At 40.3% G+C, this 26,400-nt stretch overlaps 1 protein-coding gene across 1 annotated transcript; it reads right to left on the reverse strand.

Annotated features, from left to right (window-relative positions):
* Window positions 1–1,590: 1,590 nt before the first annotated feature.
* GPR141 (G protein-coupled receptor 141) lies at window positions 1,591–21,286 on the reverse strand. Its single transcript, XM_020788175.3, has 3 exons — window positions 21,208–21,286; window positions 5,208–5,426; window positions 1,591–3,564 (listed from the first exon to the last, which is right to left on the reverse strand). The coding sequence occupies exon 3, from the start codon at window positions 3,535–3,537 to the stop codon at window positions 2,617–2,619; it is 921 nt and encodes a 306-aa protein (XP_020643834.2). The 5' UTR covers window positions 3,538–3,564; window positions 5,208–5,426; window positions 21,208–21,286; the 3' UTR covers window positions 1,591–2,616.
* Between the last annotated feature and the right edge of the window lie 5,114 nt (window positions 21,287–26,400).

The raw sequence follows: 26,400 nt of genomic DNA on the forward strand, positions 1-26,400 counted from the left end.
AATTTATAATCAGTTACTTTGTTGTCAGCTGCCATTATTCCTTTTGAAATATCAGTAAAAGTGCTATTTTAGGACATATTCTTAAATTTAAATTTAATACTTCACTTATTTCTTTCAAAACCAGCTTCCAAAATTTAATTATATATTCCCATTCCCATCATATGTTAGTACAAGTTTCCAAATTTTTGCTCACATCTCCTTTCCAATGGATGCTTTACTGCTGTATCTCTGATAATGTTTCATGTGCTGCTATTTTCCTGTATATTTTGGATGTTCAAAGTTTATTATATCATCCTTGCTTTGCTCTTGTCTGTAGTCTTGTATTTATTTGTTGCATAAGAACAATACTCCATAAATGTTGTAAATAAAGAAACACATACATTCTGTTCCAACCTCTGGATGGCTATAAGGTCCACACGTCTGCTGCAGATCACCCATTCTCAGCAGGGGCCATATGGTCCTCTGGGGGAGCTCTGAGACATTAGAGGGGGACACAGATTCATCTGTGTGTATTGTATCCTTGTTTGCCAGGTGGCCCTGGAAGCTGAAAATAGCTCCTAAAAGTCTCTTGCCAATAAAAGTTTGAGAAACGCTGCTCTAAATGATATGTTAAAATCAGGAGAGTTTATAAAAATATATTGAATTTCACTCAGTCAAGAATGTTTTAGCAGGAGTTAGATACTAAGAAATGCCTTCTGCATTTCATAAAGGGAAGTATAGGCGCAGCATGAAAGTGTGGTTTTTGCTAGACATATGTTGAAAGTATTGTACAGCAAAGATAAATCAAGAAAGCGAAATCATGTTGCTTTTATACCACCTCATAGCACTTAAACCACTCTCTGGGAGCTTTAGAATTCAATTATTATTACACATTGCCCCCCTCCAACAAGCTGGATATTCAGTTTACTGACCTCAGAAGGCTGGAAGACTGAGTGAACCTCAAGCCTTGCCAGCTGGGACTGAACCTGGGTCATGAGCAGAGTTTTGGCTGTAGCACTGTAGTTTAACCACTGTACCATGAGGCTCACCTAGATAACATGCCACAAAAGAGTGTGATAGAATTAATAAGTAGCTCATTATGTTATATACGTGATTGGTCTGCATACCTTAGCACCTGGGAACTTGCATGCAAGTTTTAAAAGAGAAACCCTGTGATGATGATAGTGAATTTGTACATTAGTGTACTGATGTGCTGAAATCATAGGTTTTAATTATTGTGGTCTTAATACTGGTTTTCCCTCTTGTTGTTTGTATGCAGATGGTAGAGAAGTGTAAAAACCCCTCCAGATCCCCCAATTCTGATCTCTGAATTTTATTTTTCTAAGGTACAGATTTCCTTGGCCTTAGATCACCTGCTGCCAAAACCATAAAAATGAATTATACCTCTAGAATTCAGAGAGGACTATTTAAGGTTTCTGTGCATTGTCTGTGATCACTGTATCATTTTCTTAGAAAGAGATATTGGATTCCTGAACTGTTGAATTTAGCTAGAACCACCAGAAGAACTTGGATCCATTTGTTAATTCTTTTGCAGTCTCAGATGCATGCACACAGAATATCCTTTTTCAGGAAATAATAATCTCAACCTCAAAATATGACATTTTATTAAAACCAATGAAATTACATTTTATACAATGTTGCTGGATATTACAAGCAAGTGAGAAGTGTAAGAACACAGGGAATGAGTTATTTGAAAATCACCTTAGATGTACAGAAGGCACCTGTCCACTCAAGAAGATCCAAAATAACCATTTGTTTATGTTACTACTTCCTCAGGAATCTTCCTTCGTAAAGGATATTACAAGCTCATCTTTATGATCTTAATAGATACTTAAGAAAGATTTTCCCTTCCTGGCAAGTTACAATCTTCAACCCAAAGGTATTACTCCCTCTCTTATTTCATTAGGGATTAGTTTTATGGTTATTGTAAAGATGCATTATAATCTATGTGAACAATAAATATCAATGAAACACAAGATTCCATATGAACAAGATGCTTATTTCATCATTTCAGTTTTACAGTTGTGGCTTGCACAGTATTGCAACATTCATTCCTCCACTTGTAACAGCAATCTCTCCTGTAGAAAAGTATGGGGAAATATACATCATAGCATTCAAACTAAAAGGAGTATGTGGAAATAAAAGCGGAACAATTTATCCTGCACTAGAAACCTAATGTAACCTGTGCAGGGGCACTGAATCCACTTTTGGTTTTAGTCTGAATTTTATATGAGCTACCCAACAGGCTGAACCCAACCCCCAAAATAGGTCCATTGTGTTATAATAGTTCCTTTAATGTTTCAGACCAAAATACGGAGCAAATTCACCAATGCTGCGACACTGGAGTCATCCTCCTCCACTTTTGTAGGAATGTTATGTTCCAGGAGCAAAATATTTTAAAAAATAACTTTAGCACCTGTTATGAATAAAGACTTCATGTTACATGATGAAAAACCTACCAACCCTGATCTATATATCAGAGCCATGCCAAATTAAGGCAATGGATAACAAATATTGCCAACATTTTTGTTCTGAAAAATCTTAATTCATAGAATTTTTGCCTATCCAGCAGATTTTGTTAGTTTAGAAGATTTTCTGACTGCAATATAAAGAGTCTTAACAACAGGAAAGTGCCATGAGATTTGGCATCCCGATTTCCCTCCCACTGATCACTAAGAAAAACAAATCAAGGCAACTAATTGCAGTTATGCTTAGACAGACTTCATTGTATACAGCCAGCCGGGGATATCGCTTATCATCGACATGTTGAACATAGTAAATCCGAAAAAAGTGATGAGGAAGGAAACAGAAAACAATTACACATACAAAAACCACACTTTTCAGTTGGGCCCGAAACTCTTGATGTGACCAAACTGATCCTGATAGCTTTTTCACCAGTTTTACAAGCATGAAAACCTGCAAGCCCACCAAGGCACACGTTAAAGTAATCATTACACCAATCAGAGCATAGTTCACTGCTTTCACTGCATCATCCTTTAACTCTTTGTGAAAATCAAAGCATTTGTTGTGATTATATTCCCCAGTTTGACCATACCAAACGTACATGACTGGCACCACTGTCACTAAAGCCAGGAACCACACAGCTGCGCTAGTTGCCACAGCGTGTAAATTCCTATAGAATTCTATCTTATCCTTCCACTGAAAGAAAATAAGACACCTAATCAGTAAGACAATCATATAGAATAGAAAGGCAAGATACATGTGCAAATGTATCATTATGCTCACAAGTTTACAGAAGACTGGTTCAAAAATCCACTCATCCTTGATGTAGTAATATAGCCGAAAAGGTACAGTCACAAGAAAGAGACTGTGTATCACTACCAGGTTTATGGTTACTGTTGTGGTGACTGACAGTGCATTCATTTTCATTAGCAAAAATAACATTCTGATGACTCCACATATGCCTCCAAAGAATACTACTGTGTATATTGTGACCAAGACAGGATTCCAAATAGCATCGTAAGAGTCTATTAACTGAATTGATGTATTAAAAAGGGTTCCATTCTCTTTAGTCATGGTCCTAGAATCTTCTCTTGTTATGACCTGGGAAAAATAAAGGGGGAAAACATTTTCACAGAAGTGTCAAAACATAAATTAAAAGTATAACTATGGAACTTATTTTGCTTACTAGTCCAGAAAACACTGGAAATGACTAACCTCAACTAGTTCTAGGGCAAAAAGAGTGTATTCTGACCACTGCAATCTTTGGTTCTGGTTGTTCCCATCTTGAAATGCAACTACTTTCATTTTTTCTCCTTTTCCTCCTAAGCTTGACTTATTTTCAAGCATTGTAATGATTAGTCAGTGATATAAAGTCTATACATTTTATAAAGCCAGATGTTAAGTTGTAACCATGCTAGTTTTGCACAGTGTGTTCATGCTTAACTTTTTTTCTCGGTATAGTTACATTCCTGGATTGCTTTAGCAGCAACATAAAGCAAAAGCAAAGCAACACATGCTGCTTATATGCTGCCTCATAGCGCTGCCCCATAGCACTTCAAGCACTCTCTGGGCAGTTTAAAAGTTAATTACGCAAGCTACACATTGCCCCCCTCCCAGTGAGCTGGGTACTCATTTTACCAACCTCGTAAGGATAGAAGGCTGAGTCAACCTTGAGCCTGCTACCTGGGATTGAACCCCAGGTTGTGAGCACAGTCTAGGCTACAGTACAGCCGTTTAACCACTGCACCATGAGGCTTAACTGATGTTCAGACCTCAAACATATTGTTCCACCCCATCTCTATAGTGTAACCACCTTCAGATTGAAATAGATGTGAGGCAAATTTTACCAGGATTTTATTTTCACTTTAAATAACAAGTGTGGAACAGGGGCTGACTTTCAACAGGAATGGATTGGATTCCATTCAGAAAATATAATGGATTTTGTCAAATAGTATAGAAGTTGCATTTGTTATTGGCATTGCCACTGGTGATGTACAGCCCAGTTCAATACATGGCTACTTGCAGGTAAGTCACAGTGAGTTCAATGGGGTTTATTCCTTGGTGAGTGTGCCCAAGATTGCAGCTGTAGTTTTATTTGGTCAGAGCCAGAGCTTGAAGGAAACTTTCATTTCCTGCTGTCTTAACTCTCTTGTTTCTTTTTAGTAGCTTTCAAAAGTTTAGCTAGAAAGTTCTTATTTTCAGGCAATTCACCTCCACATTTATACCACTTGCATTATGCTGGCATAACTAAACAAGAGGATTGGGGTCAGAGATAATTTAAACCACATCTGAAAACACACAACTGAGTGGTCCAAAGTCAGAAATATGTCGTATATTTATTATCAGGTAGGCATGATACAGCTTGATGTGTATAAGGTGGCAGGGGGCTGTAGAATCAAACAATCTAAAAACTATCCTGGTTTGATGTTGATGCCATAGGATAAAGTACCAACACTCCCAAGGTTGCCAATATGAAAAATTAGCTTAAGTGTGATGTTGGTTATCACTTCAGGGGATGTAGATGGAGGTTGAACTTGCAAGTCTAATAGCTGAAGCACATATCATTGACTGAAATCCTATTGCTTAGCACAGTAAGTAGCAATTAGAATACCTAATTAAAATACCAAGCCTCCACTGATTCAGTGGGCCTACTCTAGTTCCAACTTACTGTGCAAAGCAAAGGCATTTCAGCCTCTAAGGAATTCTCATTGTTGGAAAGAAGACACCACGGAGGTGATACATACCTTCTGTAGTATCCAATTTCAACCTTAGATGTTTCTGCTTCTTTGAGGTCCTTCATCTGTACATCCTTTATGGAGGCTTATAATAGCATAAAAATTGTTTTTCAGAAGCCTTCTTCAGCTTCAATGCTGTTTCCAGTTTTACTTCTTTGGCTCTAGCACAACCTGTTTTCAAACAAGGAGAGCTGAAAAGTGTAGTTTCCTCCTGGCCAGAGGTTTCACCTGCAGTTACCAGGAGAAATATTAAATATTAGAACTGGATTGAAAATCAGGAAACAAAACAGCTTAAAATGTTACTGTCTAAAAATTAATCACAGAAGCCACATTTGCTTTCACCACAAATTGTATGCAAAATTACAACCATATTCAATATTTCCATATGTCAATAGTGTCAGTGAATTCACATTTTATATTTCCTCCATTCCCCTTCACAAGGTTTTCTTGTGCCTGAGCAGGGAGTGGAATTACAGTGATTAATACTTCTCCCAATGTCATGACTACCAGCCTGAGCACGAATCTGTATATACAGTGTGAACATTTGCAGTAGGAATCCTTTGAACATATGAAAACGTCCCTCCTATGCCTATTGCACTTCTTGTGTGAATACCAGGGGCAGGAATATCCGATACAGAAGTGAAGAAAGTTATATTTTGAGGACTGCAGCACACAGAATCCTGCACCTAACATGAGCACTGCTCATGTTGGGTGGGGGATTCTGAGGTTATCGTGTCTACCTTACATTTCAAAATACTCCCTTTTATATATACATTGGACATCTCAAACTGAGTTTCCTTCCATGCTTCAGAGTACTGTATGTAGATTTTGGATGAGGGAAGAAGAGCCACCGAGAAGGTATTGAGGAAGCTATTAATTGTCCTGATAATAGATGAAAGGGGATCGCAAGGGATGAAGTAGCAGAGAGCCACAAAAAATGGCCCATTAACCTATATAAAGAGAAGTCAGCAGTACTAGTTTCTTTGAATCTCAGCATCCCCCTTAGAAGGGTAAAACATTGCCTCCCAATAGCTTCGTCCATGGCTGCCAACTCTGCTTTGGTGTGAGTATGGGATAGGGTTAGATCAGAATGGATTGTTTTCTAGTTTGTTCCTTCTTTTTAACTGTTCTCAATCTGTATTGTGTTTTGCTCCATTAGACCAAGAAATCCTTTTTTGAGTAACTGTGTGGAACTTTTACTTTTAACTTTTTGTAACTGCTTTATTCTTTTTCTTTTCTCTCTTTGTAGTATCATATGTATATAAAATCTTTTCCAGTAATTGGTTGGATTTTGGGGTACAGAGGATTTTGTAATATTAAATGCAATGCTTTGCCTCACCAAGCTACTGAGGTTTGGGGATGGTGGCAGCATATTTTTCAGTTCAATTCCTTTAGAGACACTGCCAGGACAGTACACTGGAATGTCGGGAGCAGACAAGCGGTCCCAGCTGTTGGGCGTGATAGACCCTCCCTCACCCTTAACCAGTTCCTTGAATGTCTCCAAAGAAGGGTAGGGTGGCACCAGGCTGAGGTGGGCCCTGGGCAAAAATTATAATGCGGGGGCCTTCCTCCTCCCTCCCTGTCCCTTCCCTCCCACCTAAAGAGGTCACACAACATGAACAATGTAATATAACATAAATAAGACTGACTTGCTTAGGTAATCTTGGTAGCAGTAAATAAGTGAACAATGCAGAGAAACAAACAACATAATAATGAAAAGAAAGTCTAGCTTATGAGGAAGGGGGTGAAGCAAGGAAAACCTAAAGGTGAATTTCGAGGCACTCTGCATGTGCACAGAGAAGAGGGAAAGTTGTACACATTGTATGCAGAACATGCCGAGGCTGCAATCCAAAGCAGGCCCCATGAGGGAGGGAGGCTGCCTGTTGTGTGGGGTCACAGGACTCTGGGCTCAGGCGTGGGAGGAGGTGGAGGGCCGCAGGTGTTTAAAGGAACAGCCGCCAGCATCTAACTGAGGGTGCTAGCGGGAAGAGTGTCTCTGCGCCTAAGCAGAGTGCCCCATGAGCCCCAGCCAGCCTTCCTCCCCTCCCCTTCCTCACCTGATTTCTTTCAGGAGAGGTCTTGCTGAGCTGCTGGAACTCCAGGATGCCATTGGGGCAGCCCAGGGCAAAGACAGCCATGTGCTCCTCCAGGGGCGCAGCACCCTCAGGGCCCCAGAAGATGTCCAGGAGCAGGTCCTTGAGGTGCAGGAGGGCACCATTCTCCTCATCAGGAGGCAATGCCCAGCAGCACCTCCCACTGGCACACCACCTGCTTGTGCAGTGACGCCACCCAGCACAGGAAGAAGATCAGTCACTGACACCCATGGCAGCTGCAGCCTGGCTTCTGGGGGAGTGGATTTGGGGGTTAAGGAGGGTTGCACTCCCACTGGAGGGTCCTGGGGCTCTTCCCCAGGTGCAGTAGCGGTAGCGGGGCTGTAGTGGTCCATTAGTGTCAGGACATGGAGTGTGAAGGAGCTGAGCACTGTCTGTTTGTTTTGTCTAGCACACAGGGGTTGCCTGCATGCGCTGCACCACCACCCCAGGGCTGGCCAATAGCTCCCAGCTGGTGGCTGCTACTGCTCTGGCCCCTCCATTCCCCTCTTCATGTGGGCCCCTACAGATAATGGGCCCTGGGCAAATGTCCATTTTGCCCTCTGGGTGGCACAGTAGCTGTCACTGCAGTCTGACCCAGGTACCGTGACAGTCTTGTACCCAGTCCTTAGTTCTTTTTCCTAAGTTCAGGATTGTTTAAAATGGGTTTGATAACCTCTTCTGGAGTAGGAACTGGCAATGCCACTCCAGTATCTTTGCCAAGAATGCCCCATGACCAGAAACAAAAGGCTAAAAGATATGACGCTGGAAGATGGGCCCCTCAGGTCGAAAGGCGTCCAACATACTACTGAGGAAGAGCGGAGGACAAGTACAAGTAGCTCCAGAGCTAATGAAGTGGTTGGGCCAAAGCCGAAAGGACGCTCAGCTGTGGACATGCCTGGATGTGAAAGGAAAGTCCAATGCTGCAATGAAAAATACTGCATAGGAACCTGGAATGTAAGATCTATGAACATTGGGAAGCTGGAGGTGGTCAAACAGGAGATGGGAAGAATAAACATTGACATCCTGGGCATCAGTGAACTAAAATGGACAGGAATGGGAGAATTCAGCTCAGATGATTATCATATCTACTATTGTGGGCAAGAATCCCATAGAAGGAATGGAGTGGCCCTCATAGTCAACAAAAGAGTGGTAAAAACTGTAATGGGATACAATCTCAAAAATGATAGAATGATATCAATACGAATCCAAGGCAGACCTTTCAACATCACAATAATCCAAGCTTATGCACCAACCAGCATTGCTGAGGAGACTGAAATGGAACAATTTTATAAAGATTTACAACACCTTCTAGAACTGACACCAAAGAAAGATGTTCTTCTCATTCTAGGGGACTGGAATGCTAAAGTAGGGAGCCAAGAGATAAAAGGAACAACAGGGAAGTTTGGCCTTGGAGTTCAGAACGAAGCAGGACAAAGGCTAATAGAGTTTTGTCAAGACAATAAGCTGGTCATCACAAACACTCTTTTCCAACAACACAAGAGGCGACTCTATACATGGAAATCACCAGATGGGCAATATCGAAATCAGATTGATTATATTCTCTGCAGCCAAAGATGGAGAAGCTCTATACAGTCAGCAAAAACAAGACCTGGAGCTGACTGTGGCTCTGATCATCAGCTCCTCATAGCAAAATTCAAGCTTAGACTAAAGAGAGCAGGAAAAACCACTGGGCCACTCAGGTATAATCTAAACCAAATCCCTTATGAATACACAGTGGAAGTAAAGAACAGATTTAAGGAACTAGATTTGGTGGACAGAGTGCCTGAAGAACTTTGGATAGAGGCTCGTAACATTGTCCAGGAGGCAGCAACAAAAACCATCCCAAAGAAAAGGAAATGCAAAAAAGCAAAGTGGCTGTCCAATGAGGCCTTAGAAATAGCAGAGAGGAGAAGGGAAGCAAAATGCAAGGGAGATAGGGAAAGTTACAGAAAATTGAATGCAGACTTCCAAAGAATAGCAAGGAGAGACAATAGGGCCTTTTTAAATGAACAATGCAAAGAAACAGAGGAAAATAACAGAAAAGGAAAAACCAGAGATCTGTTCAGGAAAATCGGAGATATTAGAGGAACATTTTGCGCAAGGATGGACATGATAAAGGACAAAAATGGTAGGGACCTAACAGAAGTAGAAGACATCAAGAAGAGGTGGCAAGAATACACAGAGGAATTATATCAGAAAGATTTGGATATCCCGGACAACCCAGACAATGTAGTTGCTGATCTTGAGCCAGACATCCTGGAGAGTGAAGTCAAGTGGGCCTTAGAAAGCCTGGCTAACAACAAGGCCAATGGAGGTGATGGCATTCCAGTTGAACTATTTAAAATCTTGAAAGATGATGCTGTTAAGGTGCTACATGTAATATGCCAGCAAGTTTGGAAAACTCAACAGTGGCCAGAGGATTGGAAAAGATCAGTCTACATCCCAATCCCAAAGAAAGGCAGTGCCAAAGAATGCTCCAACTACCATACAATTGCACTCATTTCACACGCTAGCAAGGTTATGCTCAAAATCATACAAGGTAGGCTTCAGCAGTATGTGGACCGAGAACTCCCAGAAGTGCAAGCTGGATTCCGAAGAGGCAGAGGAACTAGAGACCAAATTGCTAACTTGCGCTGGATTATGGAAAAAGCCAGAGAGTTCCAGAAAAACATCTACTTCTGCTTCATTGACTATGCAAAAGCCTTTGATTGTGGACCACAACAAACTATGGCAAGTCCTTAAAGAAATTGGAATGCCTGATCACCTTATCCATCTCCTGAGAAACCTATATGTGGAACAGGAAGCAACAGTTAGAACTGGATATGGAACAACTGATTGGTTCAAAATTGGGAAAGGAGTACGACAAGGCTTTATCTTGTCCCCCAGCTTATTTAATTTATATGCAGAATACATCATGCAAAAGGCCAGACTGGAGGAATCCCAAACCGGAATTAAGATTGCTGGAAGAAATATCAACAACCTCCGATACGCAGATGATACCACTCTGATGGCAGAAAGTGAGGAGGAATTAAAGAACCTTGTAATGAGAGTGAAAGAGGAGAGTGCAAAAAATGGTCTTAAATTCAACATAAAAAAAACTAAGATCATGGCCACTGGTCCCATCACCTCCTGGGAAATAGAAGGGGAAGATATGGAGGCAGTGACAGATTTTATTTTCCTGGGCTCCATGATCACTGCAGATGGAGACAGCAGCCACGAAATTAAAAGACGCCTGCTTCTTGGGAGGAAAACGATGACAAATCTTGACAGCATCTTAAAAAGCAGAGACATCACATTGCCAACAAAAGTCCGAATAGTCAAAGCTATGGTTTTTCCTGTCGTGATGTATGGAAGTGAGAGCTGGACCATAAAGAAAGCAGACCGCCGAAGAATTGATGCCTTTGAATTGTGGTGCTGGAGGAGGCTCTTTAGAATCCCCTGGACTGCAAGGAGAACAAACCTATCAATTCTAACGGAAATCAACCCTGAGTGCTCACTGGAAGGACAGATCCTGAAGCTGAGGCTCCAGTACTTTGGCCATCTCATGATAAGAGAAGACTCCTTGGAAAAAACCTTGATGTTAGGAAACTGTGACGGCAAGAGGAGAAGGGGACGACCGAGGATGAGATGGCTGGACAGTGTCTGCGAAGTAACCAACATGAATTTGACACAACTCCAGGAGGCAGTGGAAGACAGGAGGGCCTGGCGTGCTCTGGTCCATGGGGTCACGAAGAGTCGGACACGACTAAACGACTAAACGAAACGAACCTCTTCTTATAACCCACTGGATAAAAAGTAAATGTCATCATTGTTATATCTTCATCAGCATGCCCAGATCCTCAATGTCTTTTTAAAGCTGAAATGCTTGCTCTTTTCTGCTTAGATTTGATGGCACATGGGGGACACTGCCATTATCCACTGTAACAGCAGGCAAGCTAAAGTTCAAGTTGTTTAGTAGCACTAATAAGAAACAACAAGACAACTGCCAAGAGCCAGCTACAATTATACTCCTTGTAAGTGAGGCTGATACATTGGGTGACTGCCTTGAGATGCATCATTCAATGACATAAGTAAGAAACAAGTACAGAAAACTATCCTTTCCTGAGTGTAACTCAAAACTGCATCACCACAGAATGGTCCTCAAATATATTTAATTTTTTTTCTTTCAGTTTCTACCTGCAATTGTTTTTCCCCTTCTTAAACCTCAAATAATTATCCTAAGGAAAACTTCCATAGCAAACATGAAGAGTGGATACTTGAGGGGGAAGACATTTCCCTCAGGGGCTACATGTGCAATGGTGTGGTGGAAGCAAAGTTCACAGGGTACAGAGTTATGTTGCTTTGATCATTTGCTCAATTACAAGGGCCCAAATCCAGTTGTTAAAACTATGCCAAACAAAGTGAATGAGGTCAACAGCTGCAGCCTTTTACCACTAATTAAACATTTCCATACACACATACACCAAGCCCAAGGTTTCCTAGGGACCCCTTTCATCCTGTGTAAACTTTGGGAGCCTCAGGAAGACTTTTTAATGTCCAAAAATTGCCATGGAGTTTTGGACATTAAAGGCTTCCTGCCCAACCCCCCATCTTAAGAACTCCAAAAGCTTTCCCAGGATGGTAAAGGGATACATAGGAGGAAGGACTGGAAACCTTTAATTAGCTATAATAGGTTGAAGTTGATGACATCATTAGCCATGCATTGCATAACTTTATGCAACTGAACACTATGAACACTATGTTGCTGTGAGTGACTGAATGGATAATTCAGAGCCATCAACTATACCAGCAATTTGATTGTGGTGCCAATAGAAACGTCAAGATCTGATCTGTTGACTTCAAAAGTGTTTCTCTCTGATACTGGGAAAAGAAACTCCTGGAAAAATGTGTGTTACTCATTATGCCATTCCCCCAGTTTACTATTCTATTATTACCACTGAGCTCCAAACTAAGGATGAATTAAAATATGAATCAACAAATTCAACAAAAAAATCCTAATTCATCTATTAGTATTTACATGAATCAATCGTTTTTTTAAGCAATGTTTGATTTGTCAATTCATTTGGCTAGAAAATGAAGTTCCTAGAGACACCAAGAGGAGGTTCCTCTGACTCTTTTCTACAATCCCACGTTTGGTGAAGATTGGGTTTCAGATGTCTGGGTTATACACCAACAAAAATGAACACCCTCCAGGAAAGTTTTCCCCAGGTACATAGACACACCAAAATCACACAGACGCTTTCCATGATTCTCTTCTACAATCCCTCCAGGATTGGTGACTACTGAGTTTCCCCAGGCCAGCTGCTAAAGGGCACTTTCCTGTGGGGATCCACTTTGTGGGTATATAACTTTGATGTATAAAACCAAATCTTCACTAAACATGGAGGGGTTGTAGGGGAAAGTACATAGAAGCTTATCTGTGACTTTGGTGCCTCTAGGTGCATTGGGGGAATTTGGGGGGGGGGGCTTCCTTGTGGGTTTATAACTTGGACATCCAATACCCACACTTCACCAAACTTGCATGGCTTGTAGAGGACAGTCAGGAGAAGCTTCCTTATACATTTTGTGTCTCTCAGTGCTTGGAGACCATTTTATAGGTTTTTAAAGTAAAAATTCATTAAAGAAAAAATTCATAAATTCAGATTTGTCATCCTCGATGAATCACAAATCACAATTTTTCTGATTTGTACCCATCTGTACTCCAAACCCATGTCACTTACCCTGGAATAAATCTCAATGAATACAGAATAGCTTGCTTCTGAGTAAACATTTGTAACAAAAACAAGGGGTGGGGGTAACAAAAGGATTGTGACACCTTAAAGACTAATACGTACTCTATAAGAAAATCAGGCAAAATCCAAAGAAACAAAGCAAAACAAAATAAAGGAGACAAAAACATGTAGCATTTTAAATACTATTATATTTTAATATGAGCTTTTGTGGAAAAGTCCACTTCATCAGACATCTGGGAACAACATGAATTTTGATTCCATAATAAAATATAATAGTCTATGAGGTGCCACAGATTTTTGTCCTGTTTTGTTTTGTTTCTTTGGATTTTATCTGATGTGCTTGCACAGACTAACACAGCTACCTTGGCTAAAACAACATCTATAAGAAAAGTGACAGCAAGCCCAGAGATTCTACCCTCCCCTCAGTTGCATCCAATTGAATATCGGGGCTCAGTCCTGGTGCTGGACCCATTACTGAGATTATGGGGACAAATGGGGCCTCATGAACAATTATCAGGGCTTTCCAATGCATTGGCCACTGTATAAAGATGTTATACATGTCTTAGATAAACATGTTTACAACTACTGTAGGCTATACTGTTCTTAAAGTGTTTTGGGAGGCAGAAGATGGGGAAGATCAGTGAGAACATTCAAATATTATATCCAGATCATCAAAGTACAAAATGGTGTGTCTGTTGTACCACAATCTCCTTTTCCTCATAGTCTGCTTCCTTTCCATACAATATGTCAAAACTGAAAGGAAATGTGCAATCATTTCTGCATGTATATTGTATTGCCTTAGCACATCCTTTTGTTTCGTGTTTCTTTAACAATTACATACCACAATTGCATGAATTCCGAGAAGATAGGGGTGGCTCAATACACTGAAAAAAGGCCAAGCTGTCCTTTGTGGCCACGTGCTAGAAACATGTGTAAATTTCACAGTAATATGATACAGTTACTGACGGCTAGAAACACTGTGAGATCAATAGGTTGCTACACTATTCCAGAAGATGTCTAGGAGGGGAAAGGAGAGCGAGATTGAAAGAGAGGGACAGATGTGCAATCAGACGTCATTATGGTTACATATCAATAGGGTTTATGTCACAGAAATGCTACTTAACATCCCAACTCAAGAGAAACTTTCAACCATTTTTCAAGCATGTTCAGCATTCTCAACATATAAATCTTCTTAGGTTACAGAATAACCCAAAATATACTGGGGCAAAACACTCACAGCTAGAACCTAGAAAAGTCATTTTCTTGCCTATAGTTTCCAAAATCAGGGTCAACAGCCATGATGGCTGTCAGTTTACCAGAGTTTTCATCCAAATAATAACTTATCATACCCTGCCCACAGAAAACAACACTGGAAATCAACACTTTGGCAACCAATCTGAAATACAGTGATTTGCTTTCTATACTGTAACTGGTATGATACAATTCAGCAGCTCTGTTTAACTTTGGAATAGTCATGGATGGTAGGTAGTTGGTAAATTTCGCTTTTTTTGGCCACTGAGTCTTCCAGTTCAAGCACAGTCCCATAACTGCATTTGAATGCTCAGTTAAATCAGTTTGTTAGTCCTAAGTCATATAGACTAATAGAATGAATGGGACTTGTTGGGTGAACAGTCTCATTGAGTCAGTGGGTCTACTGTAGCTGCAGATAACAACTAGATTTAATAAAAAAAAATTAAAATTAAAATAGGTTTTTCAAGATTTGAACTGAATTTCAGGAATGGACCATACCTCCCATCACTTTAGAATAATCAAGATGAAAGTCATTGAAATCTCTTTTATGTTTCTATAAAGAAACTATGACTCTACATAAAGTGTATGTTATGGCTTTTTAAGCCAACCAACTATTCCCACCACCACACACATCGACATTCTAAATTAACATGAAGGCTTGGTCTCACAATATATGATGAACATATAATCTGAGAACAATATTCACTGAAAGATTCTTGATGGAGATCTTTTCAAAGGAGATATTTATTTTAAATAATTGAACATCTCCATCTGGTCATCACAAATTTTATATTCTCTTCCTTCATTTTGTTGTTGTTGTTGGCTCATGCCTACCAAACATTACTAGGTGTCATCAGACAATGCTTTTTATCAAGCATCTCATATGGCAGATGGTGTTGGTTTTTTAAAAAAACTGATCTGATCATAATATGGTAATCCAGAAAAGACTATAATGTGCAAAGATATGTTGTTGCTAAGTATACGACTGCTCTGAAAGAACTAAGAAAGGCTTACTTGTAAATCCTTCTTTGATGATAAAGCCGTTGACATGTTACCTATCTATCCCCCTCACTGGGTGGGATAACTACTAAAGCTCCAGACTATTTCACTTAACTTGAGTAAGTCCCACTGAACACAGTTCTGAACACAGAATGGCTTGTTTCTAAGTAAACATATGCAAAGTTGACCAATTAATTAATTGTTCTTAGTTCCCAGTAGCATTAGTGCAGACCTGGGTAAAGTGCGGCCTGAGGGACACATACGGCCCGCGAGCCACTCTTGTCCAGCCCGCAGACAGTTTTGAACATCAAAACCATTTATAGCTTTTTGTCTAAAGTTGATCAGTTGCTTATCTTTAACATATCGCAAAAAACTCTTTAGTATTTATGAAGATTAACAAGCTTAAAATAAAAACAATCTTAACATCACTGTTTCATTTTATTTTTAAGTAAAGTTGGTTCGGTCCCCAAACACAGTTCAGATTTTTCATGTGGCCCCCCCCTATAGAAATTAATTGCCCACCCCTGCATTAGTGGGACTTAACCTATGAGCAGTGAATGCTCTCATACTTTCTCGTCATTGTGGTTGATGGGGCAGAAGGAATGGAAATTAGATTTAAAAGTGGGCATTTGCTTTCATACTCACAAAGAGACATTGACAACCACATTCATTCATTCTGATTCATTTACACATCTAGGCAAACATTCATATGGGCAGGCGGGCAGGCAGAGAAATGTTAACTCAAACACTGGCTCACCGCTCAGGGCCCTGACTAACATGTTTTAAGTGCTAGCAACTTTATTTTGTTTGTTTTTGTAGGAGGAAGGCAGTGTGCTAACCAAACCTAAATTTCATGGCACGTCCACTGGATTATTTAGCACTGACCAGGAATGACTAGTAATTATAACCATAATTTTGTCAGCCATAGTGTTTCTTGCTGTTTCATGACTACTGTATGAAACTGCTAAATTATCTGAAAGAAATAGACATTGTACTTCAGCAAAGTGCAGAAAATAAGCTTCTTTAGTGTACAGTGTGAGGTCAGGCAGACCTCATCTTCTCCGACAGATATTTGCAGCAAAATTGTACTACCTGGAATAGATTGTTTCTTCACTAGTCAGAAGACTGCTGTACATATTTCTTTCAAAAGGTAATCGCTATATCGCAGTAACCTCTCAACCAGATGTCTGTAGATCTTGTCCATTTTGTGTATGATCACACAAACTGTGATGCCTTGTGTACTGATCATACAAACTTACAAGCTATGCTCCTCTTGCAATTGTGGTTTCCTCTTTTCCAAAAATAGGTTCTGCAAGCAGCTAGACATATCCTAAGCAACACGTTGAAGTATAGTTCACACCTTTTTAAAACGAGTTGTTAAGTTATGTTCGAAATATAAAATTATTGATCTGAAGCCAGATCTAGTCAGACTGAACCCACAGAACTCAATGAGACTAAAAAAAACAACAGAGTGTCTTGAATCACCTTGGGAATTTGAAAAAACATGAAAAAATTGGTTCATTTTTAAGGGGACATTGTTCTGAGTCAGTTATCTGGATGCAGAGCTAGAGGTTGGGAATTCAATTCCTCACTGTACATCCTAACAGTAGAGCCAGCCTGTGTAACCTTGAGCAAGCTGCACAGTCCCAGAGCACCCTCCAAAAGGAGGGAACTGTAAAGCACTTCTGAGTACTCTGTACCTAGAAGATCCTGGAAAGGGCTGGCATAAGTCAGAATTTACTTTGTTCTCCATTTTGTGCACTGATATATCTGTCTTCTCCTCATTACATAGATGGTGCAAGCTTTACGCTAGTTATCAACTGTGACCCCAAACCTTGTTTTTTTGAGATGGTTTAAATAAGTTCTTGTATGTATTTTGTTTGTTTCTTCATTTATTTTTACTGATGATGGCAGAAGCTTTTCTCATTGGAAGTTTTCAATTTAGGCCTATTCCAGTATTAAGCAAGCAAACAAGCAAGCAAACACATGCATCAGGGAAGACTCTTTTGAAAGGGTTTCTGCAATATTTTTAAAGGAGTTGTTTGTAAAGAGAGTTCCAAAGTGGATTAGCAGTTGACATCCACTCCACCAGAAGCATGAAACCTAGTGCTTAGCACTACCCTCCAGCAAAGACTATTGTTCCTAGGGTTTCCTCTGGTGGGCACCCAATTAAAGGCAGTTCCTGGAGGAGGTGAGGCCGGGGGGCCAGGGTGCTGCCTCTGAGTGGGGGCTTGCTGGAATGGGTGGGGTGTCGAACTGCAGATCAGCTGTGCAGCCATCGGCCGAACCGACGGTTCGTGTCCATCTCTAGTTTCTTCTAGATTTTTAAAATAGTTTTTTAAAAGCTGATTTCCAAGGTACATTAGCAGTAGGTAACATCAGAAACTATAAATTCAGTGTTAACTTAGCAATGCAAATGAGAAAAAAAAGAGCCAGGAAACAAGATTAATAGAAAGGAAGTTATATTATAGACGAGAATGAGGGTATTTGTATTTGTATATGAATATCCCCGCACACATGGGGGTCCGGCCCCATGGGGCCAGAGCGCCCACTCACAATTTTGCCACTGCCACCGGCTCCATGGAGGCTTCCTATCACACTGTTCTCCACAATAGATTATTCACTCTCCGACTTAGCAGAGAGACTTGTCATCCTGCCTCCTGCCAGAGCTGGGTAATCGACTGCAGATAATGGTACGATAGGAAAGTCTGACGATTCTAAGTGATCTGACCATGTTCCTAAATTTTAAAATATAACTTGAAGGTTTTTATATAAGTTGATCTGTTAGACCTTTTTTTTCTTTAGCCACTATCTGTATTTATTCCTCCTTTCCCCCCAAAACTAAAACTTGAGTTTAAATGTCATTTATCTGGAGATGTTCCATGGCACAATAGGTCCCTAAGGCCCTAACAATCTTTGCATCCCCACTTGAGTATAGGAGAATAGTATCATCTGCATACAAAAGTATTGATCTATTATTGTCCTTTAGATGGGATGGGAAAACCTTGGGACTGAATCAGGAGGAGGCCATATCATTTAAGTATAAATTAAGTAAAAGGGAACTCATAAACATCCCTGACAGACTACCTTATTTACAAGGATTGGGTCTGAAAGACTGCCATCAGAGGTGACTCTTATCCCTAGGGTGGAATTCTCACATAGTCATTGAATTCTCCTGAGCAATCTTTTTTAAGACATAAGACATAAGAAATTTATTTGTCATTGCGCTCACAAGTGGGTGCAACGAAATGAGGTGCTCTTCCCCAAGGTAGAACTGGACAACACTACAAAAAAAAGTTAAAATATACACAACTTTCACCATCCAAATATAGATACCCCGTTTTCTCTCAGCAATTAAAATCCACCAAAAACCTATGGCCCCACATTTAAACTCAATACTGCACTTGGGTAAAAACTGTTCTTGAATCTGCTTGTCCTTGCTTTCAATACCCTGAATCTCCTTCCTGATGGTAATAGTTTAAAGAGCTGATATCCCGGATGAGATATGAGAGGAGTCTTTCAGTATGTTAGATATCTTCCTCTTACATCTGTTCTTATACAATTCTTCCAAAGAGGGGAGTGAACAGCCAATGATGTTTTGGGCCGTCTTAATCACCCTTTGAATTGCCTTTTTCTCTGCCACTGTGCAGCTCGTGAACCATACACAGAGACAGTAGGATAATATGCTCTCAATCGAACTCCGATAGAAGGTGATTAACAAACTCTCAGTCAATTGTTGCTTTCTAAGAATCCTTAGAAAATACAACCGTTGTTGTGCCTTCCTGATTAACGCAGCGGTGTTTGCACTCCAAGTCAGGTCATTTGTTATGATAGTCCCAAGAAACTTACATTCAACCACCTGTTCCACACAAACTCCATCTATATACAGTGGCTGAATGTCTGCTCTTTTTTTCCTATAGTCCACTATGAATTCCTTGGTTTTTTGGATGTTAAATAAAAGATTGTTTTTTTTTGCACCAGCGGGATAGCTGTAATACCTCGTCCCGATACGCAGACTCATCATCCCCAGAGATAAGTCCTACTAGTGTAGTATCGTCTGCAAATTTGATAATCCTATTACTGGGATGGTTATTGGTGCAATCCGATGAATAAATAAATCTACATATATTCGAGGATTCCAAGTTGCTCCAAAGCTGGGATGAAGATATCAAGTCAAAGACTGCTTTAAAGTCTACAAAAGCCACAAAAAGTGAATGGTGGGGGTGGCTGATGTATAATTTCCCACTATATATTGCAATAAAAAGCAGCGGTCAGTTGTTGACCTGCCACAGCAGAATTCTCCTTGTTCCTCTGCCAAGAGGTTCTCCGAAGACACCCAGTTTTCTAGTTTGTCCAAAAGATGCCTTGCATACAATTTGCTGACTACATCTAAGAGACTTATAGGATAATGTTTCCTGGAATTTGACTGAGCACTTTTCTTGTAGATAGGTACTACAATGGCCCATTCTGAAGATAATTCCCCAGTTCTGTCTACAGGACTAAATAAGGCAGCTAGCATTGGGATCCACCAGTGTGAATAGTCAATCAGAAAGTCAGATGGGATGGCATCTCTGCCCAGGGCTTTGCCTATCTGGTTTTTCAAACAGCATTACTACCTCCTACACAGGCAACTGAGGCCCAGCAAGGTAGTGTTTGGTCACCCACTTGCCAAGATATAAAGACCTTCTCATCAAAAAAGCAAGGAGCGATAGTGTAGCTCCCATGCATGTGTGAAGATAGTTAAGTCAATACAGGGTTGGTTGTTGCACCTTCCGGTTGGCCTGGCTTTCTGGAAGAGCAAAGGCTGGAATGCTCTTATGATCTGAGCATAGCAACCTAATGTTTCTTTTGTATCCTTTGAAGAGGCTAGAGTAACCCTGAGACCGTGCATATACTCAGATTGCCATAAACATCCTATAAGTATTTTTTATAAAATTCATTTGCCATGTATTTCAAAGTGGCTGGAATCCTGTTGTGCAATTTTGTGTGGCACAATTCAAATGACATCACTGTTCACAGCGATTTTGGGGGGAGGACTAAAAGTTTCCTATTCTCCCTCAGGTTCTGGGGATCCTTAGGGATCCCTAACAGCCTTTGGGAGTCACAGAACAGAAGGGCTCTTTAATGCCTCAAAATCACCAGTGGCAGTCCCAGGAGTAGGACCAGAACTCATAGCAGATGCTTTTTTGGCATTAAAGAGATTTCTCTCTTACACAGATCCCAAAGGCTTCCCCAGGGTGAAAAGGATTACCAAAACCTTGCCGGGGGAGTGGCTTTTAATTACCACCAAACAGCTGCTATGGCAGCTCCACTTACTAACAGGAGAAATTGTTCAATTGTATTAAAATATAAAAAGCTACTGGCAGACTATTATATATTTGCATTGCAGCTTTTATTAACCACACATAGGGTAGCAATGAGGAGCCTAAGCTTAGTATTGCAGTCATGATTTCTTACACATATCACCTATTTCAAGCTAGATAGTCAACAAAGAGATCTTAGATTTATTCATATAGGAATAACCATAACCTTTCAGAAATTCACTAAGCAGATATTTGGTTTTTAAACCTACATATAACAACTTGTTGTGTATTTCTCATTTAGCTCCTATTTACTTTCTCACTTTATATTGAAAAAGATGCAGCTACCTCATCAAAACTGAAAGGAAAAAGCTGAGTTACTTCAATGACTTTAATTTCTTGTTACTTTTTTGGAGTTCCTGTTCTTCCTCGTACAGACGTGAGACTGTTAAAAGCTGCCCTTCTTTTCTGAAAGGAACATTAGATCCATCAAGAACATATTGTTCTTTCAAATGTCAGTTCCTCAATATACGTTTTACCCTTTGAAAAACATTTAATAGCCTGCCTGTAGCTTTTTATATTTCATTAAAGCTGCAATACTAATGTTAAACATACAGTATTTTAAAGTTCTTACCTTGTATTTGTCATTTTGAGCCAACAAGGATGTGAGGAAGAGTGCAAAATAAATCCCGTAACCAATTGCTCAAAAGATGTGACCAAGCGCTGTTGTTGGTAGTAGAATGTCATTAAGAACCACAAAACCACAAAGGATTCACACCCACAGTATGAGACTTGCTTGGACTCACAGACTGTTGATAAAAATGCCCACTTCAGAAGGTCATACTTGACTTCTAGTAAACCTAACACAGTATAAATTGTTTGTAATAAGCTGGGGGATTGTCTAAAAACTGTAGGTTAGGGGGTCAGTCCAACTTCCCAGCAAAGTGAGTCCCACACTGATTGTAAGAGTCATAAAAAGAGATAAATTCTACCACACAGACTGTTGTCCAAGCTTTCAGGTTTTTGTTCATGTTCCCCACAGCCCCTTCTCTTTATGGATCAACTTACAAAACACCTGGGAATTTTAAGCCATTACACAGCCTCTGAATGGTAGCTGTTTCTAGGTATGGCTGTAATGCTTTTAGAAACCCTCAGCATGTCCATGATGGCTTTGAGGATCCCCAACATTCTCTGTTTAAGTGCTTCTGTATGTTTGTTAATTAATTAATGCTTGTTATTCTAAAAATATTGGCACCAAGAAAAGTTATGGTGCCATGGACATTTTAAGCTAAGATGCATCTGTGTGATGAACAAAATAGAAGGTGGAGCTACAATCAATGATAGATGGAGCTGGAGCAATAAGTGGGCAGAACCAGGCCAAAATGATACTAGTTTTGCACCCAAAAGTAAGTCACAGTTACAGTAGGTTCATTTAAATAAATGAAAATTATGGAGAAGTTGACTCACCAAATCCCCATTAATTCATGGGATCTACTCTTACTGAATTTACTGCACTAAGCAACAGGATTTTGACCAATAAAAGTGCTCTAAAAATAAATACAACCACCTGAAAACACTTCAGAGCAACAGAACAACTGAAAGCTGGAAAGTTCTAAAACAGAATGATATTTGCTGCCTTCTGGAAAACAACCAGTAAGGGAACTATGTATACTTATGCACAATACCTTTGTGTGACAGTGTTCCAAATCGTCAATCGTACAGCTAGAAAGCCATTAACTTTGGTACCTGAAATACATCTGATGAGAGAGGGCCATTGGAAAGTGTTGCAGAGTTTAGAATTTTTGGTTAAATTCTTCTAGTTGCACAGCAAAAATGCAGGGACTCACAGAGCAGAATAGCTTCAAATTCCCCAGAGTAGTTCACCCATTTTCTCACTAACAGCCATTAGAGTGTCTATGACTCACTTTGAGAAATTGATAGTGGGAAAATTTTTAAAAAACTATAAAAATAAAAAAATTTAATAGTAGGAAAAAATAGAAACTAAAGACTCTAGAGAGGGGAAAAGGCTCTCAGCAGAGATGTAGAACTCTCTCTGAAATCAGAGGTAAGAGGGAACAATTGGTTATTCCTGGCTAGATTAACAGTCACCCCAGGCCAGAAAGGCCTCTCCCAGCCACCCCTTCTCCTGGTACCATGTGAGGCTCTAAAAACTCCAACAGGTGTCTCAGAAATGGAATGTTTAAGGCAGATATGTGTGGAGAGAGATTATTTTTCTAGTGCTCTCATTCCACACCATTTAGCATTATAAAAGCCAGAATTAGTACTGTGCCTAGTATCTCAGACTAAGATCTGAAACAAATTCTTCCTGAATGTACCCAGAAAAGGCAACACTCAACTCCTTGATGGACTGCAAAACAAACTTCAAATCACAGGTCCAGCCTTTCAGACCTCTCTGTGCTCGAGGATTGATAGAGCCTGAATGGCTGTAATCTGGCCCTGACAGAGAGTCTACAGATGAGCTTTTGAGCTTGTCATTACAAGTGATCTCCTTGGAATTACACAAGTTTCCACAATTCTGTGTAACCATGCTGCCAAAGTTACCTTCAAAGATCTCTTGTATTCCTATGGGCTTCTGCATGCAGTCAAGACAGGATACATTCCTCTGGTTCATCTAGCTCATCAGACCAGTGTGACCTGCATCATCATCACATCAGTTCTTCAGTTTGGGAAATATTGGTGCTCCAAGGAAAGATTCCTGGGGTAGGAAGCCTTTGCCATACCAGATGTTTTAGACTTTAACTCCCCAAATCTCCAAATAGCAGGGAAAAAGTTAAGGGGATTATGGGAATTGCAATCCAAAGCATTGAGAAGGGCAAAGGTTCCCCACCCTGTTATATATAACCCTTGTGTTCACAAATGCCAGTCCCAGACTTCCCTTTAGCTGTGCACACTGGCAAAGGTTAGGCTGTGTTCCACAAGCACTGTTTTTGAAAGGTCTAGGGCTACTTGTCAGCCTTTTACACCCTTCCTGAGAAATTTTCCTGATGACTTCTACTCCAGAGCATGCTCCTGTCCAGCATGCTGCTATCCTGGCTGCCCCCAGCCTTTGTTTATAATAGTAATCATAGTAATAGTACTAGTTGAACTGCAGAGCTGGAAGGGACCCTTGGAGGCACAGTGGGGAATCAAAGTCCCAACCTCAGACTCTCCTGCCAGAGGCCTAATCCAGCAGCTGCATAGCTCAGGGTTATGGGCATGGGCCCATCAGACCCAACTGGGCTGAAGAAGAACCAGAAGCAGGCCCTAATACCCACTCAGGCTGCAGTAAGAAACATTCATGCACTTCTGTTGCTGCATTTTCATGGCAGTATATTATTAACACAGAACCACAGATCTCTGTTTTTGTCTCTTGATTCTTCCTTTTAACTGGGAGGGCTTCCTAGCATGTACAAAATACCTTCCCATGTGTGGGTAGCCCCATTTTCCTGCTCTATTAGTCAGCACCAGGCTTCTGGACATATTTCCCATTATTTTATAAGAAGCCTAATACTGCCATGTGCCATTTTGCTTTTACGCATGTAATTTTTGCAAAATTACACATGTCAGTTAAAAGCCTACCCTGGGTGGATGCTTGCATTTTCAAAAGAAAGCTGAAAATCCAGACTATTTAATGCTATACACAGTGGAATTTTTCACCCTCCACACCCGCCCCAAACAGACTCTGAAGTCCAAGTGCTCTGTGTGAATTTATGGGCCTGGCAGGATTTAGCCTTGAGCAAATAACAAATATCCATAGATATTTCAGTTGTGATAAAAGAGATTTCAGTGCTTGACATAAAAGGGATGTTTTTTTCCAATACTGCTTGGAGTTTGGCAAGAGGTTGTCATGGTTTCTGAGGCTGGCATATAGAAAGAACGTTTAAAAAAATTCAAATAATGACCTGAACTACACTGGAATGGAAGAGTTGGTGTTTTTTTTCACAGTACACAGCCTGCTGCTGAAAACATCAAAATCAGTGGACCATATGAACATTATACCACAGATAAAAAAGACACAGCTTCTCTCCAGTGCCATCAGCTGGAGAAGAGGTTAAGGGAAATACTGAAGCTTTGTGTAACTTTAAAAATGTGTGTAAGAACAATTTCTGTAACAATTTGTGACCAATAAACCTGTTCTTATTTCAAAGTAAAGTACTGAATGGACCTCAGTCTTTCATAGGAAACACAGTTGGTAAAGAGATCAACTGGTGGCAGCGTGATAAATGACAATAACATTCCTTCAATTAGCATGCAATCTGTCCAGTCCAATAGTTGCTGTCTTGCATATATCCGAGGGAGGAGATAATCATCTGAACTGATGCCTATTTATGGAAAATCTTGCTGTACAGGGGATATTCCAAGGTAATATTGTTTCAGGATGAGGAATACCTGGAAAAATGTTTCTGGACTAAATATCACATAATTCTTTACCACTAGCTATGAAGGCTAGGGCTAGTAGGAGTGGCATTCAGCCACATGCCCCCTTCCATCACTGTTCTGGTTGAAGGACTGTTCAAGAGCAGCATCAGCATTATAAGAAGATATAGTAATAGTAATTGTATTCCCCATCAAGTTAGCATTGGTGCAGCAGCCTGAATATATAGGTCACAGGATTCTTACTCACAGTTTTCCTCACTGTGTACAGTATTTTCATTTAAATCACAGCAGTCCATTCTAAATTCATAGCTATATACGTAAATCAACATTCAAAAGTTTTATGGAAGTATGTGTCAACTTTTGTCCTTTTCTTGGAGGAGGATACATTTCCTTCTGCTCTTTTTTCTCTTTCTATTTACCTATTGGGGGCACAGGGACGAGGCAGAACTGGCCAGGGCAGATGGATGAGAGGATGTATCAATAATGTGTTGAAACAACCAACAGGCAAACATTTTCCAAACATGAGTATGATTCATTCAAACCCAAAAGCCAGAGACCCTTTGGTCTACTGTTGACATGAATTATGGAAGACTAAAATAACATGTTAAATTTTTTAAGTAGTTGATATCACAATGTTATTTTTTTTCTCCCATCTACTCTGATCACCCAGAAAAGGTAATTGTTCACAGCTCACAAACTTCAGAGTGCACTGAATTTTGTAAAACAAGTGTCAGATACTCAGTGAGGTGTAGTGGATAGGGTGATGGATCAAAAATTAGGAGACTTGGGCTCAAATCCCTGCTCATCTATGGAAACTCATGGGAGGGTGGAACTGGAAAATAACAATAGGAGCAGCAAGTAGCAACCACCACCACCACCACGCTAAAGAGAATAAACCAGCTCATGTATAGCACAGTTACTATAATAACCATGGAACTTGGTTACAAGCTGCAAAACCCCAGAAAACTCCTGGCACTACAAAATGGAAGTTTTTTTCTGGGGGAAAATAAACAAATTACTTGCAGACAATAGCAACTTAAAACACTTGAACAATTCAAAACTTAAAAATGAAAAAGTAAAAGCCAAACTATGCAAAATATATAACTTAGAAAGGAAACCAATTGTTGAAATTATGGGGCATGTGCACAGTAGGCGGGGATGCACATGAGTGGGTGGGGTGTACATGGGCATGCATGTGTGTGGGCGTGCGTGGGGGGTAGGAAATCTGTCTCCGCAGCCTGGTCCTGCCATGGCCACAGCCTGGTACTGGACTACGGACCGGGGGTTCAAGACCCCAGCTCTAGATTATAAATTGGGCAGGCAGATAAAATGACCTCTACTCACCCTTCTTGCCACCTCTCTCTGTATGTCTTCAGTAGTCCAAGCCTTCAATTCCCTCCCATTTTTAATTTTCAAAAATTTAATCTTCTCTATTTTCTGTAGCTACACA

The sequence above is a fragment of the Pogona vitticeps genome, chromosome 6 (assembly GCF_051106095.1).
Source record: "Pogona vitticeps strain Pit_001003342236 chromosome 6, PviZW2.1, whole genome shotgun sequence".
NCBI classification, from domain to species: domain Eukaryota; kingdom Metazoa; phylum Chordata; class Lepidosauria; order Squamata; family Agamidae; genus Pogona; species Pogona vitticeps.